Genomic DNA, 20,740 nt, shown 5'->3' on the forward strand with positions numbered 1-20,740 from the left:
TATACAAAAACCAATCTTCAGAGCGTGGGATTTTCAAGAACCATCCAAATAAATGTATAGATTTAAATCCATTTACATGGGTCAGACCCTACGTAGGGCTCGTAATGCTACAGAGATACCAATGTACCATCTAAATCTCCGCCTCAGTTTCGATAAAGACTGCAAAATAATATAAAAATTGAATCTTGGAGCCAGAAAAATATGCACCACTATCTCCTGATTAGCATCGTGCTCGTAACTCCAGCATTTTCTCGAAGTCTTTGTCTAAAACGTACCTTCACTACTGGTTATTCGTTTGTGGTTGTTCCGTACAATACCGTAGAATGTTTCATTTACTGTGGTGTTACGGTTGCAATTTTCGCCTAGAACTGTTGCCCGCATTTACAGATTATGTACGAATGGCTAACACAAATCTTCCGAGACCGCCATCTTCCGTAGCACCCACGACGTAACCATAACCAAAGTTTTTCCAGAATTTTTGGCCTCCCACGATCCAGACCCGATTTTTGACACCCCACCACCTACCAACTACCCCCTCTACAACATGTCCGCCATTTTCCACAGTTTCTTTGCGGAGACCGAATTTTCTACCCACCAGTACGGTTAGTTACTGCCATCGTATGTTCCCTACCCAACCTCCTGCAGACATCATCCCGCATATGCTCAAATAATCTCATTTGGTTTAATTACCAATTTATTGCTTTTTTCTGGTGTTAGTAGGTGCTATGGCAGGAACCTGGTCTCTATTTCTAGGCCCTGATTTGTCGTAGTCGCACAGTTTCGGATTACAGTTGTTCCAGAATACTGTGATTACACCAGTTCTTTTTTTGCGATCTTGTGGAGTTTGCTAATATCGGCAGTATTTTCTAGGTCCCAGGTTTGCAAGTATTGATCGCCTGCGTACAAACATAACCGAATAGCAGGTCACACTCGTCACAACCAGAAATAGAAGTGTGAAACTGACTCGGGCGTTAAACGGACTCCATCGGAATCTTTCACTGTGTGATTAGTGACTTGTGAGTACTCTGTGGGTGAGTTTTAATCGTCTTCTTGTTTCTATCGTAGCTGCGATATAACAACGACTTTTCCACAAATCTCTATCTACGGAACCAGCTACGTCGGACTTGGCATGCTGACTGCAGAGCCGGTACAAAGAAATTTCATTAACTACTATAGACCACAGCGTGTAACACCCACAGCAGCATCTGCATTGGACTTTTTCACTAAATCCCCTTCATTACCTCTTTCCTAGTACGAGAACAGAATACAAATTCTATATATTTCTCATATTGTGACCAAGAAGAACTTCACGCCAAAAGGTTAGGTTTCCTTGGCTTTCGTTTTTTTATTTGCATCAAGACAGAAAAACTAGTCTTCCCTTTGTAGCATCAGTTGCATCCCAGCTGAATAGGAGTCATATACACCCAAAAGGAATCCAGCGACTGATGATTTATGATCCCACATCATCCAACCAATCCACCTCAACCACCACTAGACAACACTCGTTACGAAACTCAGCATCCGTCCCTGACATACGAAACACCCCCAAGAGGAAGTCTCCCTTAAGGAAAGAAGTTTCCAGCAAGAATTTAAGAACCAAGTCGGGTAAAAAAGTGGGCTTTTTCAAAAAGGTATCTATTGAGTTTAATCTCTTTTTGTTAAGAATCAAGTCTATCTCAGAGGAAGTGTTCACTACCGACGAATTAATAGACGACTTTTTCATCGACCAAGACCACGAAGAAACCCTAGAGAAGTTGATCAAAAACAACCGTGGATACACATCTGCAGAAGAAGCGTTCTTACACGATTTCAAGAAGTTCAAGACTTTGGACAAAATGGCTGATTATCACCAGCTTCAAAATAGAAATGAGGAAGTGAAATCTTCAACTACGTTTGTTTCCGATACACCACCTAATAAAATGAGTTACACTTTGCAGGACTTCATACGGCAAAGTTCTGGTAATAGCACTGTTACCAGTGATAATAATACTAGTGGTCTACATGGTAAGAAATCTGCAAATGGCATTCTTGCAGAGGATGACGAAACTGATCACAGCGATGACGATCTTAGTAACGAGTTCAATGAAGTCTCCTTCCATGACATCGATTTATTTAAGTTGAGACAAGAGTTGGAGAATCACGCTAAACGGGAGGCTACATCTACGGATAGTGGATCCTCTAAATCTACCTTGCATAACAATCAACAGGGCAATATAGGTACTTCCTTGTGGGAATACCGCAGAGCCAAGTGGCTAGTTGATAGTAATCCTCAGAGGACAGAGCAAAGAATTTTGAACCTGTCGATTGAGCATATTCCTAAGGACTCATATGTTAAAATCTACAATAACTTAGTGGACAAGGGACGTTCTTTAAAGAACGAAAAACGCATCAACCTCAGAGACTTGATGAAAATCATCAACTGTGGGTGGATTGCCGAAGATAAGTGGGAGAGAGCGGCAAAAGGGTTGCCTTAATAATGTACATATATAGCATTGGTTTGGGATTCTCTCGCTTCGGTGATTTGTTTATTGTAGCTTTACGGAAGAAAGTACTCTAATATTAATATAATTTTCCGGTCGTAAGTCATTACTATTGTAGATGTATAATGGACACATCCTCTCCTTTTTATTTATTATTCTTGACCAACTTTAGCGTATGTTCTAGGATTCGTAGATCCTGGTCAATTAGTTCTGATCTTGACTGAAGTTTATCCAAAAGATTGGTTTTATCATCTCGATTACCGCCTAGTATGGCATAACATTCATCAATAAGCGTTCGTAACTTCTTCTTTGACTTCAAGAGCAGATCAAAGTTTATCGCTATATCGTGGTTTAGTTGTTTATCTATCTCATCATTGAGTTGGTGTATGGTCGTTATTTTGTCTAGAAGTGATGAAGTATTCTTACCATTTGTTGAATTTGACTTAATGAGCGCTTGGACACTATTTGCTAATTGTTTGGAGTATGCTGCCGATTGTCTTAGCTGGTCGGCTTGGTTCTGCTTGGCTTGGTGGAGCAAGTCCGTGTGTGTTGTTTGTGGCATTTTTACTATCTATTTATCAGTTTTGTTTCCATATCTTTGTGTGTCTTCATAGACAATCTATCCATTCTTCAAGCGAAATACAGTTGAATTCACCTAATTATCATGGAACAGTTTGCTTTCATAAAAACTTGTTGACTTTCAGAATTCGTCTATGGCAACTCGTTTTCACACTAAGTCTATTCACACTTTTTCTCTATCTATCAATCTCCTACGACCATAAATAACTCCTTATCCATGACTCCATATCTATAGTTCTCAAATTTTACGTAATAGAACATGCTTTAAGGTAGGACTCCCTTTGTACACAGTTCTACGAGGTTACTATAAAGTTCAACCTATTCCCCAATGACACTTGGAATACTTCTGATTTGAAAGGTCGTTCAACGACGTACGGACTCTTCTTCTTTTTTTTCCATAACCTACATTTATAGCATTTATAGAGCTTATAGAGCTTTTTTTTATTGGCGTGTTGTTCTTTATATACTGTGCGTAATTCGATTACGATGTGATTGTATAATGGTAATATGTTATCTGTGTTGTTTGGGAATTGAAGTAATTTCACTACTAACCCCAATTAGGTGTATATATGATGTAGACGACATCTCATATGATGAGATTGTTATTATGGTACCGATTCCGGATGGTGATGTATGTATTACAATGGTGTAATATGAATATATGATCATTTTATTCCTATAGTAAGTGTAGGTCGATTTTATGGACTACCACAAGATTCAGCCACACCCCACGAGTAGGACTTTAAACCGTATCGATAGCTTACGATTACCACTGTACTTGGAGAGAAAGAGTGAAAGTCGTTAATGTACATATTGATATTCATGGTTGGAGATTCATAAAATCAATGGATACAAGTAGAAGAGATAGAGTTGATGATATCTTCTCGTAGTGAAGTCTGTAAGCTCTTACGAAGACTATGTACTCAGTTATATATAAAGATGTATCTTAAGTAATACAAAATACTATGGCAAGTGTGAAACCACCTCCTTCTAACGTATATTCGACTTGTACAAACGTGTTCCACACTGTGTGAGATAGGATTGATAACCCAAATCTTTAGCACCCATTTGAGGAGGTGCAGATTTCTTACAGTGCACATACCAATTCACTGGGAAGAAGAAAACTAGTGAGACGGAGAGATTCCTAATACGAATAGGATGAACCACCAGCAGCAAGCAACAAGGAAAAGAAAAGTGCTTGTAGAAAAAGAGCCAAAAGCTTAAACCAGGAAGAAGAACTGGATAAAAGAAAAGGAATTAGGATAAAGGAAATCAGGAATCAGGGATCAGGAAGCAAAAGAGAGAAGGGAAAAGAGAAGAGAAAAAGGTAAAGAGGTGAGGCATCAGATATTCTCAGGGGATTATAAAAGGATACGATTCCTAACGTAGTTTAGATCTCTTGGATTTAGAGGTATCAGCCAGCAACAATTCGACCATGTACGTATTTTGATATCTTTATAAAACGACTATAGGTGAAGTTACCTTTCGTATTAAGGGCAATATAGATGACTTGGACGCAGTAATCTTCATGTCTTCAAGGTGGAAAAAAAACTAGGACTCATGAAATTAGGTACGTAATTCGAATTGCTTATGGAAATAAATTACTTTTTGTTCTCACCTACAGCCTGTAGTGGATGTGCAGAAGAATGCCGTTGTCTAAACGTGCATTGAGATATGAGCTAAGGTTACAATGGGCCAAAGCGAATGGTAAGCTCTCTTCTATCGATTCTAAAAGTATGTAATCATAGCGTTTAATCTAACCCCACGGAAAAGCCTTCTGATAATACCAAAAACGACGAGATATTGCAACAAGATTCTGCAAACTTATGAATTGGGACATGGACTTGGAGTAGCTTGTGACACACTGGGTACATCAATACCCATGGAATTCATGCATTTTCCCTCTACAACTCTTATACATGTCAAGATCAAAGGAGATAAAGACTGTGCTGTGCAGTCCATGTTATTCACGTGCAAACAATACCTGTTCCTTAGTTAACTTATCTACTCCATAGTTTAGAGAATAAGAATAGTTTATGATATGATAGAATAGTGTTGTTATAAGGTCGTTTATGTATTGTGAGATATAAAAATATCTATACATATAAATTTATTTAATTTCACTCTTAACACTAGTATGATATGACTAGCTCGAATCAATATCTATCACAGGATTCGTTATTCGTCAAGCTCCCATCAATCCATGAGCACTCGGATGTAACGCTCCCTCAATTGGTTTTGACAGTCCGTCAGGCGTCTATCAACCAATACGAGCAATTGCTAGACCAAACATACTATTTGATCAAACATGATGACTTGGAACTCGCCGAAATTCTCAAATTATGGCAGATCCGTCTCATTCTCCATTTGTTCAATAACCAATTGGCATTTGCAAAGAAGGAAGCCATCAACTTGAATAATGCCTTATATCTCCATGAGAATAATAATGTTGTTCCTCCATTACCACCTCCTCCGCCTCCACCTCAAGGAGCAAGTCTGATAGCGGCTGGTGCGTCTTCTTCGTCTCTATCAACATCCAACTCCGCGACGAGTTCAAACTCTAATTCGGTTGCTCCTTCTCCTAGTTTGACACCAATCTACCCCTTGCCAAAGAACAATCAGTCTCTTATTGACTACGATCTATTGGTTTTATTACTAAGACTCAAGTCATTGCCAAATTTGAACCTTATCAATGAAGTTTACAAATTGAACTATCAGTTAAGGTTGAAAAGCTCACAGGACCTCAAAACTAAATTGATTAACCTTAGTTATGACGTTATGGTGGTAATGATAGTGACAAAAAATTACCTATCGCTTCTAAACTATGCAGTTAACTTACGCGAAGAGTTGCGGCTTCTACAATCCAGGGACGAATTCTATGACCAGTATTTGTCAAATATCACAGCATTATTGGTGATTGTGGAAACAATCATCCTAACACATAAGGACAAGCTCGCGGGGGAGATTCCTGTGACCGAACTTATCACGGAAAAGTACTCTAAAATTTACAAGGAAGAAGTCAATTCATTTACAAGAAACTCTTTGATATATACAATCCAATTTATTGAACCAACGGTGACCGTTCCGATAACTGAAAGCTCAATTTCGCCAGAAACAACATCATTCGACAAACTGGACGTAAAACTACAAGATATAATAGACCTTGTACAGAAGAATTCTTTGACCTCCAGAATCATCTGCTCAACAATGGGATTATGGGACTTGTCTAACATATTCCCCAACTTCAAGTTGAGAGAAGGTCCCGAACATAAATTAGAGTTTGTCAATGAGAAAAAGGCCGGTGTTGAGACCGAAGAAGAACTAGAAGAAAAGAGTGCAACAGAGCTCATCGATTTGGTGTATTCTGAGGTTGCAGACAATTGGTACAAGTATACATATAAGATTTATGGTTTGGAGTAGTAAGATACAGTTAGGTTTATATTTATTAATAAGAGATTCAAATTCAATTGATTCAGTGAATTGTGTCAACGGTAGTTTCCGAGGACTTGGTCCTCCAAGCGACTTATTATTGGAAACCAAGAGATATATTCCGTAAGGTAAAATGCCTTATACTATGAATATCTTTATTTGGTAGCACTATACAATTTTAATTAAATGTTTCACACTATATTTACTGTTGCAGCCAATCTACAATATGGTAGCGTTGTTTTTTCCGACTGCATTTTTCTCAATTCATTAGGGTTCAACCCTCATCATTCTATAATTCTCGTGATGGTAATTTCCTGTATACATATATATCCACCCTACACGCACTCCATCTCATTTCCATCAGTCATGTGACCTTCTTTTTTCGTCCCGCGCCCAACCTACCAATCTCTTAACTATGGAGAAGCCTCTGTAAGTTCAGTGTGCGAAAGCTCTCTGTGGGTAGGGAAAATTTTTTTCAGGTTTAATATACTTTTCAATATTTCATTTTTAGTAGTTTACAGTGTTTGTATATACCTTTAATCATCAACTATCAAAATGGCTTTACAAGACGTCGTTACTCGTGAATACACCATCAACTTGCACAAGAGAGTATGTAGAAAGTCCCAAGTCGAGAAAGAACCAACGGACTTCAGTAGATATGAAGAGATGGAAATATAGGTCAAGAATGAACGAAGAGCAGAAGGGCGAAGAAATGACAAATAAAATAACATTAAAATTATCCTATCAATAGAAGAGCCGGAAGTTGAGTAAGATTATAATGATAAAGATAGAGCATTAAACCAAGAAGTCAAATATTTAAAAAGATCAGTAATTTTTCAGTATTCCAAGAGAAATCTGTGTCCCTACTCAACAATATTCAACAACAACCCAGTAGAATTGCCCATATCGTTATTCCCTCAAAGTGAATATTCAAGCATGTACAGCTATCATTATTCCCGAAGATTTCTTTTCAATTCTTCAATTTCGTTCAATCTCCTATATAATCTTATTTCATAACTGCATTACCTATAAACCCAGGATCCTTTTACTAACAATATTCTAGTTACACGGTGTCAGCTTCAAGAAGAGAGCTCCAAAGGCTGTCAAGGAGATCAAGAAGTTCGCTACTTTGCACATGGGTACCACCGATGTCAGATTAGACCCAAAGTTGAACGTCGTTTTGTGGAAGAGAGGTGTCCAAGGTGTTGAGCACAGATTAAGATTAAGAATCTCCAGAAAGAGAAATGATGAGGAGGATGCTAAGGAGAAGTTGTTCGCTTTCGTCGAACCAGTCACCGTTCCAACCGCCAAGGGTTTACAAACTGTTGTTGTTGATGAAGATGAAGCTTAAATTTGATTAAACCTATATTAATAACAATTAATCTACGTATAAAAATGATAAGTTAGTTTTCATATATAAGTTTGTATAATAAATTCATAATCATGGTATAATTTGGAATGTAAAATTGTGTATGTGTGGTTCAGAGATGAAGATACTCATGGACGAGAGCTTTCGAGGCAGTAATACAAACTAACGGGAAAGTAGATACTAGATACTACGGCTTACCATTCGTTCTTCTGGTTTCTCTACCTTAATTTATCGCTCTCCCTGATACTACTGGTGAGTTTACATGTCTACGGAATATTTACGGCGTCAATTGACTGATTTCAATCCATTTTCGTCTATTAAAATATAAGATCTAATAATACTCTATTCTCTTGTTAGTAATGGGTTTGAATTTCAAGTTATTATATCCTATATCCTCTTGTAAATCAGTGTAACTATGACAAATAATACCAGATCATTGCAGTAAAGCCGTGGATTACCAAAACGGTAAAGACTTCAAGAAAAGCTCTATAGTTGGTATAAAAAAGAAAAAAATTATCATCATATAAAGAAGGATAATGAGACGTAGATTATATATTCATTTTTCACATACGTTTTCATTTAGTTGAGTTAACTAATTAAAGTCACCCATATTGAACAAAGTCCTATCATACAACTCCCTATGAGTTTGCTAATACTACTACTTCTACCGTCAATAAGTCAATAAGTTGTTTGGTGTAAAATCTGTCAGTCTCAAAATTTTCTCTTGCTGATGAAGGTCTTGATCCGGGTAACCGTTCTGATTTTGCAGCTTTCTGAGAGTAGTATACAACAGAGGGCAATATTGTGAATTGTATGAATTGTATGTTCTGGTCAGTGAAATGGTTTCTGTTGGGATTATGATAAGTTTGAACTTGTTGGGGTGGTTAGAGTTTAGTTTGAATTTTATGTAAGTTTAGCTTTCATGGATGATATTCATCAACTCATATTATTCGTAAAATTGGACAATTTCTTACATTTCTTAGTTGATATTGCAAAGAAAGAGGAACAGATGGTGGATTTCTGACTCGTGGATTATTCAATTCACTCTTTTGAATGCAACATAGCAATATTCTTCTTGTATCTTTCTCAATTTTCAATTCATACAATAAATGCTACATGTTGAAAAGAAAATTATAACTGCAAATCGAGTCTCAGCACTGTTACAGTATATGCTACCATCTAAGTATTGGCAATCAAATAAGTAAATGAATATGCCTGCCAAAACACACACTTAACACATAAAAACAAAGACAACAAGCAACCACACCACCACTTCACACACATACACTTACATACCATTAATTGATATGACTTCACATTACTGGACATTTCAACACCTCTTGTAATGGTCATCATCTTTTGTGTATCTCTCCCAACCACAAGACTCATCTTCTCTATTGTCCCCCACAAATCGCACTTCTTCCGAGGCACTACGAAAAACCCCACGCACTCCAGAATTTCCAGTGTACTGTTGTAATTGAAGGTAGTCGGCAGTTCATACTGTGAAATATCTATTATATATAGCTCTGTTTGTCTGCTATATCAGGAAACTTGCTTATTTTGAAGTACAGCTACAGTCTGAAGCGAGAACCGACAAGTTTATTGGTATCAACTCGCTGAAAAATAATGCCGTCGGCCGTTGCTCCAAGTAATAAGCTTGTTCACGCAGCATCAGTCACTACGGTGGCCGATGCCTCCATAGTCAATGATCCCGACTTGATGAAATACGATGTTTTGGAGGTCTCCCTCGACTTGTTCAACAAGCTCTTTCCAGACTCTGCATCGGATATTCCTGACCTTAATCCTAACAACGACAGGTTCGTCTTGATTAAGCTATTAGGCTCTCCAGACTACTTCATCTCGTTCAAAATCTACAAGATCACCAGTATCAACCACAATCAGCCAAACTTGATTCGATTCATAAACAATTCTTACTTAACTAGATTCAAGAGTGACAAACTCACGTTAAACAGAGCCGCAATCCAGTCTATTGACATTCATGACGTTCCAACTTTAAGTCAGATTTTCGTCTCTGTCCCTCACGAGATCTACACCCTTCTTGCTAACAAAACCCAAAGTGACATTAAAAATCAGTTTTTGACTAAGTTCTTAGAGTACAACGGCAATGTTGTAAATGACAATGAGTTTATTCGCTTGATAAACGGAAGAATCCAACTTTGTGAACCTGTTTCTCAAGGTTTAGTGGATATTAATACCAACATTATCTTGATTAACCAAAAGAATGAAAAGATTGAACAAGGAGAAAGCCAGGAGGATATTGACCTCGAATACGGAGTTGAAGATGACGAGTTCTTTGAAGATATTGATACCAGCAACTTGGATCTTTCAACATACTTGCAATCGAAATTGAAATTTACCAAGAATGAAGCTTCCCTGTCATCTCTTAAATTCAGTGTGCAACCATTACCAGAAAAACTTGCTGTAGACAGCCTTCCTATTGAATGGACCAAGGAGGATCCAGAATTATTTGTATTCATCAATTCGTCGGACTTCATTAAGTTGGGATTTCCAGTCTTCAATGGTGATTTGATCAAATTACAATACAGAGGTACAGACTCTATCATTGTACGTATGTTCACCTTTACCGAACCAAATCGGACGTTTAAAGAGGGTACGGTATACTTTTCTCCCATTCTTTTGATCAACTTGGACTTGGAGGAGACCTCAAGAGTGTCATTTCTGCCAGTGGAGTCTCAAGATGGCTTATTCTCGAGTTTAATCCCAATAGCGGACTCTGTTACGATTTCAAGAGTCAGCTCCCAGATCACAATGGACAAAACATTTCAACGTACTTTCTTTTCTAGTTTAAAGACCACGTTGAGTAATCAATTCAAGTGTGTCAAACAAGGAGATTTCTTTCCTGTTACTATCGATTCAGTCTTATCGAAGACCATTTTTGATCACGCTAACGAAGATAGCGAGAATGCTAACGAAGAAGAGAATAATGGTGATGCGGTGGATGTTATCCCAGAGGGAGACCCTGACTCTGTAGCATGGTTCAAGATCGTGGAAGTGAAGGGTAACAACCAAATTGGAACTGATCAGTTCATAATAGACCCTACTAAGACCCTTTTGGTTTCCTCTGGAGTGGAGTTTGTCAAGCTACCAAAGAATGATTTCTATCACTGGTACGATTACATCAATTTACCCCCAGTATTCAACTTTATGGACAAGCCTGACTTCAAATACGCGAAGGAGTTCAAAAAGATATTGACAACTTGTATGTCCTCCAAGATTGCGTTGAAAACTACAGTATTACTAAATTCTTTGAGTAGAGGAATCGGTAAGACCACATTAGTTAGAAATGCCAGCCTCGAACTTGGTTTAAATCTCATTGAATTAGACTGTTTTGAATTGTTAAACCCAGGACAAGAATTAAAGACAATAGGTTTATTGAGTGGTAAAATAGACAAGCTTATTGCGAACGCACCTAGCAACTCTTCGGCTTTCCATTTGATCTATTTAAAGCATATAGAGAATTTGTGTCCTCTGACTGATGAAAACGACCAGAACTCCAATATCTTCACTTCCTTGTCTTTGAAAATTATTCAAACCTTGAACGAATATTTGACGAACTATCCAAATTTGATGATAGTTATGAGTTGCAATGACTATGATAAATTGAATGACAATTTGAAGTCTTTAATCAAATTTACTATTGATTTCACTGTTCCTAATGAGACTGAGAGATTGGAAATCTTTAGGTTTTTAATTAATAATGAGAAAAAGAATATTCGTGGAACTCATAAAGAACTGGATGACATTAATTCATTCCCGTTCATTATCAGAAAGGATATTAATTTCAAGGTATTGGCATTACAATCTGCTGGTTTAACGCCTAGAGACTTGATCTCCATTATCAAGAAGTCAAAAAAGTTGGCCCTAAAGAGATTGGGTAAGCTCTCTCGGGAGGTTAAGATCCCTATTTCTAAATTGATCAGAATAGGAAACGGAGGTTTGATAAATTGGTTGCCTGAAGATTTTAATCTGGCTATAAACGAAGCACGTAATCAATTCAGTGACTCTATCGGTGCCCCAAGAATTCCAAATGTCAAATGGGAAGATATTGGTGGTTTGGATTTGGTTAAGGATGAAATCTTGGATACTATTGATATGCCATTGAAGCATCCTGAATTATTCAATAATGGTTTAAAGAAGAGAAGTGGTATTTTGTTTTATGGTCCTCCAGGTACTGGTAAGACATTATTAGCTAAAGCCATTGCTACAAATTTCTCCTTAAATTTCTTCTCTGTTAAGGGTCCAGAGTTGTTGAACATGTACATCGGTGAGTCTGAAGCCAACGTACGTCGTGTTTTCCAAAGAGCTAGAGATGCCAAACCTTGTGTTATCTTTTTCGATGAGTTGGATTCTGTGGCTCCTAAAAGAGGTAACCAAGGTGATTCTGGTGGTGTCATGGATAGAATCGTTTCCCAATTATTGGCCGAATTGGACGGTATGAGTAGTGAAGGTGGAGATGGTGTATTCGTTGTTGGGGCTACCAACAGACCAGACTTATTAGACGAAGCTCTTTTGAGACCTGGTAGATTCGATAAGATGTTATATCTTGGTATTTCAGATACAAATGACAAGCAAACCAAGATTTTGGAGGCTTTAACTAGAAAGTTCAAGTTGCATGATGATGTAGACTTGGAAAAGATAGCAGAGAACTGCTCTTTCACTTTCACTGGTGCAGATTTTTATGCCTTGTGTTCGGACTCTATGTTGAATGCTATGACAAGAGTTGCAAATGAAGTGGACGCTAAAATCAAAAACTTCAACCAAGATCTTGCAAGCCAAGGGAAGGCAGAAGTATCTACGAGATGGTGGTTTGACAATGCTGCTACTGAAGATGATGTAAATGTATTGGTTCGGATGCAAGATTTTGAAAAGGCACAACGTGAATTGAATCCATCGGTCAGTGCAGAAGAGTTAGAACACTACTTGAGAGTTAGAGAAAACTTTGAAGGTGGCAAGGAGAAAGCTAAGAAGCAGCAGCAGCAAGATGTGCCACGTATAACAGAAGAGGATTTAGTAAATGGTTTTGCTGAGAATGGTTTCACAATCGATTTCTCCAACCCAGAGGGCGTTCCTAATGGTATAGCCAACGGTGGTCCAAATGGGGCACCTAATGGGCCAACCAATGGAGAAAGCAATGGTCATTAAAAAGTATATTTATTAAAAATGTATGTATATACAAGAAAATGTAATGTAACTATAGTACAGAGGATTCGTTTGTATGTTGTGTCGTAAATATTGAAATGTAGCTGGCGTTAAAGCAATCTAAAATCTATGAAGATATAATGCAAGTTTGCGACCTTTATCGCTCGTTTTTGAAGATGTAACTATTTTCTAGCACTTCTTTGGCTTGGTTGATCTTCTGGGAGATATACTGACTGCCATTTTTATCGGGATGATTGAGAATCATTAACTTTCTATATCTATCTCGAAGCATCTTTTTATTGAAATTCATGATCTCATCACCCTCAATGCCAAGAACAAGTAAAGCTTCCTGCTCAGTCATAGACTCCTTGAAAGGGGCATTCGGGTAGTGGCTCCGTAGAAAACGAATGTGACTATAATTGGGATCTGTTTTATCCAACCTGGAGTCACTTTCACTGTCAGTGAGTTTTATGTTATTGAGAGAAGCTATCATCTGCGGAGTAAGAAGCACGAACTTCCGGTACGCCGCTATAGTTGACTTAGCAGTTAAAGCCACCATCGTGGCCCCTATACCCACTATTATCGGCAACACCATGGTTCACTACTAGCTTCTGTGACAACTATTAGCAGCCATTCAAAAGAATATCCATCATGTAGAATTATCATAGACGCTAGCAATAGATATTACATGTTAGGGATTTTTAAAGTGCAAACCTATTTACAGTTAAGACACCCCAAACAACAGTTTCGATTCAGTGAGAATCTCCCCAGCATATTATTTGTTAGCAGAAGAAAACGCTGAGAAGCGGAATGAATACAGACGAATTTGTTGCTGCGAAAGAGACTTCAGATACAACTCACATACAACTCCTCATAGGGTGTGTGCAACAGCCCTATCTCTCCAGACATGCATGCACTCAATTTAACAACTAGGTAGTCAGTTAACCCTTCATTATGCGGCCTATACGGCGATTTGAGAGACAGAACTGGGGAATACTACTGGCGTGGTTAGCAGGCAGCAGAAGAACGCATTTTCATCAGAACAAAATGCCAATGAAGCTTTGCTCGGAATTTCTCTGGCGGTATTACCGCATTGGGTAATTGCAAAATTCCGCTATCAGCTTCATGGAACAAGACTACCAGAAGAACTATAAAACGATTCAAGATGGATTAATGTTATAAGCCAGGGTCTTTTTAACCTCATTGACTATATCTCTATACAGACACACACACACAATGAAGTTATCTGGTACTATTTTGAATCTTTCTTTGGTTTCCCCGTTGCTTGTAGCGCATGCATATGCTGATTTGCACCCGTTATCATGGACCAGCGACGAATTGATCAATGACTCCAGTGACGAAAAACCGCCTTCGTTAGATGAAATGTGGGGTGACTTGTGGCCCTTTCAAGGAATAAATACTTTTGCACATCTCGAACACCATAAGTGTCTACTTGATCCAGATACGACCTATGATGTGGCACTTATTGGTGTGCCTTTCGACACTGCAGTTTCCTATAGACCAGGTGCTAGATTTGGACCTCGGGCTATCAGGGCTGCATCTCAAAGACAGACATCATTGAGAGGATACAACCAAAGGGCAAACTTCAATCCGTACCAGTCATGGGCAAAGATTGTTGATTGTGGCGATTTGCCAATTACCCCAATGGATAACTCCATAGCTTTCGCCCAAATGACCAAAGGTTTCGAAGAATTACTCTTGAGACGTAATAGCTCCACCTCCGACAAAATTCCTCCAAGATACGTTGCCTTGGGAGGAGATCACTCTGTGTTGCTTCCCCATTTAAGAGCATTACATGAAGTTTATGGTCGTATAAACATTATCCATTTTGACGCTCATTTGGATACTTGGGCCCCAGACAAATATCCTTCCTTTTGGCATTCAGACCAGTCTGAAATTAACCATGGTTCTATGCTTTGGAAAGCTCATCACGAAGGTTTGACTTCCCACACAAATATTCATGCCGGCTTAAGAACTAAATTGTCTGGATTAGAGGACTACGAGGACGATGACTCTCAACACTTTATAAGAATAGACGCTGATGACATCTGGCTCAAGGGACCACAATATGTTGTTCAGAAAATCTTGGATACTATTCCAGCAGATACCCCAACCTATATTTCCGTGGATGTAGATGTTCTTGATCCTGGTTTCACTAGTGGCACTGGAACTCAAGAGCCTGGAGGATGGTTACCACGAGAGCTCATTCACGTTCTCAGAAGTATTGAAAACTTAACTATTGTAGGTGGTGACGTCGTTGAGGTGTCTCCTGCTTTTGATACTGCCGAGATTACGTCAACTAATGGTGCCCAAATTGCCTATGAAATAATTACAAGTATGGTCAAGAAGGGACCTCTTGATCCCAAGTTAGTAAGAGGAGATGCAGAAGAACTAGTTAAAATTACTCATGTAAACGATCTTCTGAAAGAAGGAAAGGAAGTCAACGGTATCCAAAAGACCAAAAAGACTCTCCAACAGAAGATTAAGGAATTGGATGAACTCAAGGTGGAGCTTGAAGCTGAGCTACTCGCATTGAGAAAACTTCAAGTACAGTAATTCTATTATAGACCCTTATGACTGATTATCAAATAAATAAAAATATCCATGAATGAATCTCGAAACTATGTAACTGAGTAGACTATCATAGAAAACCGTAGGCTTGAAAGTTAGAATTATACCTTTGTGAAGATTCCCATTTGTATGCTTATACTTACGAATTATTCTTTATTTCCGATATATTATGAGTATACTACGCTATCCATGATATGAGCGATTCTACAAAATAATGATTGAAATGTATATATTGTTTTTAAACAAAGGTACGAACTAATTTTAATTCCACGCAAGCAAACGTTCAAATGCTTGTTATAAAGCGAGGACAACAGTCCTCTGTCATGAACAAGTTTATTAATTTAGTTGCCTGCGAAAATGAATCATAAGAATTAAGACGATGGTATAGTAATTATTGCCAACGCATCTCTATGGTTGTCGGTTGGTAAGAGGCAAAATAAAAACCGTGAATTATATGAATGTCAGAAAGATAAATAAATGATGAGGAGAACTGGATTTTATGGGATTGAGTGCTTAAACAAGCAAAGCCATACCGGCAACAAGAGCACCAGCAACACCGTAACTAAGACCGTTAGAAACACCACCGTTAGCGGTAGAAACGGAACCGTTGGTAGCGTTAGTAGCGTTAGTAACATCTCTTTCACTCAATTCAACGATTTCCTTACGAGCAGCATCAGTTGGCTGAACGAAAACAGTGGTGGTCAAAGGTGGTCTGGTATGGTCAAATCTACCCCATCTGTGGGTACCAGTTTGAGTGGTGTGGGTTCTTGGAGTGTGGTCGAATCTTCCCCATCTGTGAGTACCAGTTTGGGTGGTGTGGGTTCTTGGAGTGTGGTCAAATCTACCCCATCTGTGGGTACCAGTTTGAGTGGTGTGGGTTCTTGGAGTGTGGTCGAATCTTCCCCATCTGTGAGTACCAGTTTGGGTGGTGTGGGTTCTTGGAGTGTGGTCAAATCTACCCCATCTGTGGGTACCAGTTTGAGTGGTGTGGGTTCTTGGAGTGTGGTCAAATCTACCCCATCTGTGAGTCTGAGTGGTACCGGTAACAGTGACGGTAACAACTTCTCTCTCATCGTCGGCGGCAGACACAACTGCGGCGGCAGAAGTTAAACCGATAAGAACATTGGATACCTTCATTTTGTTGGATTAGTTCGGTACTAAACGGTGGTCTACTACAATTGATGATAAACGAACAATTCAACTACAAGAATCTGTTGAAGAAAAGAAAGTTCAATAAATATCAAATTCTTTATCTTGACAATTTGTTTTCTGTCTGAGTGAATTTTCCATCCACCAACACAGTGACAATTAGAGGGATTTTAATTTCCAGAATTTCGGGATGATGTGTTGCATGCAGGGGATATCGGGTTTGGTTTCTTTTAGCTTGACGTAGTGTGGTGATGGCAGGAGATAGACGGGAACGAGTTTCTTGGTTTTGGATGGATTTTTCGGCAAACTAAGGAGGTATTGTTGTTTTAGCAGGTTGTATGGGTATTCTGGTTGTTTTCTGGGTTGTTTAGGCCCTTCTGAGTGGGTAATTCGTTGGCCGGTAATTCTCAAAAGCTGCCACACATGGTTTGCGATAGTACCGGCTGGTTTCTCATTTTGTTGTAAATATCGCTCAATTGGGCAACGCAGACAGCCATTTGCAGACAAATTGACCGGATTGCACTGACCGGTTGATAATAATGAGCGTCGGAAACAGCTGCAGGACAGATAATTACTAGTTAATTGTGTGCGGCATGGGCGTCCTCCGGTATCTGTGGGAGTATCGGTAATAAAGCAATGGTCACCAGCTTAGCCTGCAAATGAGATGAGTCGTGGAAGACGTCATGGTGTCTGAGTGCATAGATAATTTCTGGTGTATTAGGACATTTTCGTAGTAGTGGCTTCTGCTTGTTTGTTGTTGTCGTCGGATATATCACATGCATAGTTTTACGTCTGGGGCACGGGTGTCTTGGGGTAATCGGAGTGCATTTAAAGATATTTGGCGGAGTGCATATCAGTGAAGAGATGGGGTTGGTTAGATAAGCTGTGAAAGTGATAGTAGTGTTAGAATGTCTAGTAAGAAGCAATAGAGAAGAACAGTGGGTGTAGTTTTAGTTTGGTATATTAGTTAAGTAGAAGTACTAAAAACGTAGTTTTGGTGTGATTTAGTTGCTGGTGCTGGGATTGAAGCCCATCTCGCAATTGGGACTTATATGCGCCTTGAATGGGCTGTGGAGTGGCTCAAAAGAACTCCAAGGCATATGCTATCAAGTTGAACGATAAATTAAAATAATTGTCTTCTTCTATAGCATTGATAGCATTGAAGTCTTTAGATAGAAAATTATTTTAATAACTTTGCTATTTTCTTTAAAAAATCCTCCTCTACTAACTTTTCTATAAAAGATCATTATTGAGCATTTCAGTAAGAACATAATTGAATATCCTGATATAATTGACAATTTGCAACAAAATGTATTCCAACAACTTTGATTGCATTCCTACTTAATCTACACTCATAGAGTTTACATGAATAAATAGAGAAAATATGCATTAGTGTAAAATAAGAGGACTTACTATTTATGAGGGTGGGGTTAGAGGTGTATTTATACGAGGTGAGAATGAAAATAGTCAAACCGAGATATACTATAATGGACAAGCATAAGTTAAGTTTTCATTAGAGATGTAACAGTAAAATTCCTGTTGTTCTTTGAATACCCGAATAGATTATGGCAACGGGTCTATATTCATACTTCCATACCGTGGTCTATTAGTACTTCATGGAGGCGAATATTGTATAGTGGTAGACTGTAAGTAACAAGCAATGAGCGAGTCATACTGATATGTTTTTTTTTTTTCATTACGGACCCTATCGAGGGACACGCTTTTGATGAGGAACAAGTTAATATGATAATATTATACTGTAGACTTCACAAAGCTGTTGCGAACTCCATGTTTGTGTGAAGTTGAAGACATTAGAACTGGAAGTTTTGCTGTTGTTGGTTTGGTTCCACACCGAAACCAAAAGCGTCGCCGTAGGCATGAGGTGCTACTCCCTCATCATCAATCTGATCATCTTCCTCTGAAAAGTACTTCTCAATGATGCTGTAAGCCTTTTGGTAGATCTTCTCGTTTTGGTGACTTTGACATTCGAAGATCTTCTCCATTCCACCTGCTTCTTCGATAAATAATGCGTTCTCGTTTACCAGCGTGTTCTGTGCTTCCTTATCCATCTCTCCCATCTTCAAGATGTTCTCTAAAGAGTCCAATGTCACTTCAATGATCTTAACATCAGAAACGGCTAATAAATCACATAATGGCTTGATACAACCCTGACTGACCAAGTAACGGATTTGATCTGGCTTAAGAAGACCACCAGATGAGGCATTAGAGATGGCCCAACAGGCTTCCTTCTTGGTCTTGTAGTCACCGTGTTGTAACAAACGAATGATCTGAGGAATCAAGTTTGCATCAATAACGGCTTGAATTTGATCGCTGTTACCAGCTGTAATGTTGGAGATGGTCCAACAAGCTTCTTTACGAATTGTTTCTTTAGGAGATGATAACAATGGGGCCAATGCCGAGAGAACACCGGCGTTTATAACGATTTGGGTCTGGAGATCATTACCAGTCACGATGTTACCGATTGCTCTTAAAGCAGGTGTCTGAACCAAAGTGGAGTCGTGGCCCAAGAGCTCAACAAGACGGTGTGGAATACGGGCGTCTACAACAGCCTGAATAGCTTCTGTGGTACCATCAGAAAGGTATGAAACAGCCCAACAGGCATCCACAAGGGTCTCGTTATCGACAGAATAAATGAGCTTAGCCAATGTTGGGATGGCTTGTTGAACAATGTCCCAGTCTGGCTGTGGGTTCTTACCTCTGCACAAGTTAGACAAGGTCCATGTGGCAGTTCTGATGAGTGACATCTTAGTAGAATTGAATAAAGATAACACTGGTTCCATGGCGTTACATTGGAGAACATAGTCTCTGTTTTCAGACGAGTCACCAGCAACGTTACCAAGAGCCCAGATTGCTTGCTCTTTGACTTCCAATGATTGGGAGTATAACAAGCGAACAAAAAGAGGAACTGCATTGGCTTCAACAACGATTCTGGTTTGCTCAGAGTTACCAGAAGCGATGTTGGTCAATGCCCAAGCCGCTTCCAACTGGAGCATGTCTGGATGTTCAGGTTTCATGAACTCTACAAGAGTTGGAATCACACCGGACAGAATGACTAGGTCGATTGGAGGGTTATGTTCACGCGACAATATTTGACGGAACTTAACGGTAGCAGCCAACTGGTTGTCGAAGTCTGGTGCTTGGATCATTTCCACCATCTTAGGCAAGTCTTGCTGCAACTTAGAGTAGAATTGGTTCTCGTCATTGCTGGCCTGTTGGTTGTACTCTTCTTCGTCCTCTGAATCTGCGGCAGGAGCGACTTCGTTGTGGAAGTTTCTACGCTTGGATAACACCTCTTCACGCTTTTGCTTACGCAAATCGACCTGGTGGTTTTCTCTTCTTCTTCTCAATTCATCGCTTTGGAAACGGCCCTTGTTCTTGAAGTTGGTACGACGGTACTCAGGCACGAAACGGTTGGTGGCGTCGGCGTCCATGGTTTGAATATTCGGACGGTGCTGTGCTGCGTTCGATGGCTTGGGTATTCTTCTTGTTCCTACTGGTGTTGGTAGGACAGATGAAGTAGTACTAGCTGAAGGAGTGTTCTCTGAGGGCAGACAACTTTAAATTTTTGACTGTTCAATTGATGTACAAAAAAATGCGGGCGACATTCGATGCCAGTGAGAGTTGAAATAGTGAGAAGTAGTGAGAAATGGTGAGAGAATGTCAGAAAGATTAGTGCGAGTGAGAGGATGGGCAGTGGGAAAGTAGTAACAGTGGCATTGAGGTGCGAGGCTGAGGGTGCAGTGCTACAAGGAATAGTTAGTTAGTGAGTGATTAGTTTAGTTAGTGCGTCAGTGAGTGGGTGAGTGAGTGAGACTGAGTGTAGTCATCGTTGTCCGTGTTATTAGTAGAGGTAGGTAGCTAATGTAGAGGAAAGTGAGAAGCGTGAGAGAAGCAGCGAGAAGGCTGAAGAATCAGTGAGAATAACCGAAAAACGATAGCA

At 39.2% G+C, this 20,740-nt stretch overlaps 9 protein-coding genes across 9 annotated transcripts; 5 read left to right on the plus strand and 4 right to left on the minus strand. All coding sequences in view use genetic code 12, as the record gives it.

Annotated features, from left to right (window-relative positions):
- Positions 1–1,445: 1,445 nt before the first annotated feature.
- On the plus strand, positions 1,446–2,474 carry RJT20DRAFT_131868 (uncharacterized protein; the record flags this gene model as incomplete). Its single annotated transcript, XM_064918086.1, has 1 exon — positions 1,446–2,474. The coding sequence occupies one exon, from the start codon at positions 1,446–1,448 to the stop codon at positions 2,472–2,474; it is 1,029 nt and encodes a 342-aa protein (XP_064776757.1).
- Positions 2,475–2,583: 109 nt separating this feature from the next.
- RJT20DRAFT_152176 (uncharacterized protein) lies at positions 2,584–3,422 on the minus strand. The gene has a single exon (XM_064919069.1). The coding sequence runs from the start codon at positions 3,040–3,042 to the stop codon at positions 2,626–2,628; it is 417 nt and encodes a 138-aa protein (XP_064776758.1). The 5' UTR covers positions 3,043–3,422; the 3' UTR covers positions 2,584–2,625.
- A 1,674-nt stretch (positions 3,423–5,096) lies between these two features.
- Positions 5,097–6,592, plus strand: RJT20DRAFT_123763 (uncharacterized protein). Its single transcript, XM_064916034.1, has one exon. It carries the CDS (start codon positions 5,202–5,204, stop codon positions 6,477–6,479), a length of 1,278 nt encoding a protein of 425 aa, XP_064776759.1. The 5' UTR covers positions 5,097–5,201; the 3' UTR covers positions 6,480–6,592.
- A 451-nt stretch (positions 6,593–7,043) lies between these two features.
- RJT20DRAFT_131871 (60S ribosomal protein eL31) lies at positions 7,044–7,839 on the plus strand (the record flags this gene model as incomplete). Its single annotated transcript, XM_064918087.1, has 2 exons — positions 7,044–7,097; positions 7,552–7,839. 2 exons carry the CDS (start codon positions 7,044–7,046, stop codon positions 7,837–7,839), a joined length of 342 nt encoding a protein of 113 aa, XP_064776760.1.
- Positions 7,840–9,353: 1,514 nt separating this feature from the next.
- Positions 9,354–13,060, plus strand: PEX6 (AAA family ATPase peroxin 6). The gene has a single exon (XM_064916035.1). The coding sequence runs from the start codon at positions 9,484–9,486 to the stop codon at positions 13,039–13,041; it is 3,558 nt and encodes a 1,185-aa protein (XP_064776761.1). The 5' UTR covers positions 9,354–9,483; the 3' UTR covers positions 13,042–13,060.
- Positions 13,061–13,118: 58 nt separating this feature from the next.
- On the minus strand, positions 13,119–13,701 carry MDJ2 (Mdj2p). The gene has a single exon (XM_064921230.1). It carries the CDS (start codon positions 13,631–13,633, stop codon positions 13,196–13,198), a length of 438 nt encoding a protein of 145 aa, XP_064776762.1. The 5' UTR covers positions 13,634–13,701; the 3' UTR covers positions 13,119–13,195.
- Positions 13,702–14,212: 511 nt separating this feature from the next.
- RJT20DRAFT_123769 (uncharacterized protein) lies at positions 14,213–15,666 on the plus strand. The gene has a single exon (XM_064916036.1). The coding sequence runs from the start codon at positions 14,275–14,277 to the stop codon at positions 15,613–15,615; it is 1,341 nt and encodes a 446-aa protein (XP_064776763.1). The 5' UTR covers positions 14,213–14,274; the 3' UTR covers positions 15,616–15,666.
- A 122-nt stretch (positions 15,667–15,788) lies between these two features.
- On the minus strand, positions 15,789–16,900 carry PGA14 (Pga14p). The gene has a single exon (XM_064919070.1). It carries the CDS (start codon positions 16,765–16,767, stop codon positions 16,144–16,146), a length of 624 nt encoding a protein of 207 aa, XP_064776764.1. The 5' UTR covers positions 16,768–16,900; the 3' UTR covers positions 15,789–16,143.
- Positions 16,901–18,130: 1,230 nt separating this feature from the next.
- On the minus strand, positions 18,131–20,552 carry RJT20DRAFT_8207 (karyopherin alpha). The gene has a single exon (XM_064921232.1). The coding sequence runs from the start codon at positions 20,229–20,231 to the stop codon at positions 18,591–18,593; it is 1,641 nt and encodes a 546-aa protein (XP_064776765.1). The 5' UTR covers positions 20,232–20,552; the 3' UTR covers positions 18,131–18,590.
- Between the last annotated feature and the right edge of the window lie 188 nt (positions 20,553–20,740).

Source organism: Scheffersomyces xylosifermentans, assembly GCF_036884685.1.
Source record: "Scheffersomyces xylosifermentans strain CBS 12540 chromosome Unknown RJT20scaffold_1, whole genome shotgun sequence".
In the NCBI taxonomy this organism is placed as follows: domain Eukaryota; kingdom Fungi; phylum Ascomycota; class Pichiomycetes; order Serinales; family Debaryomycetaceae; genus Scheffersomyces; species Scheffersomyces xylosifermentans.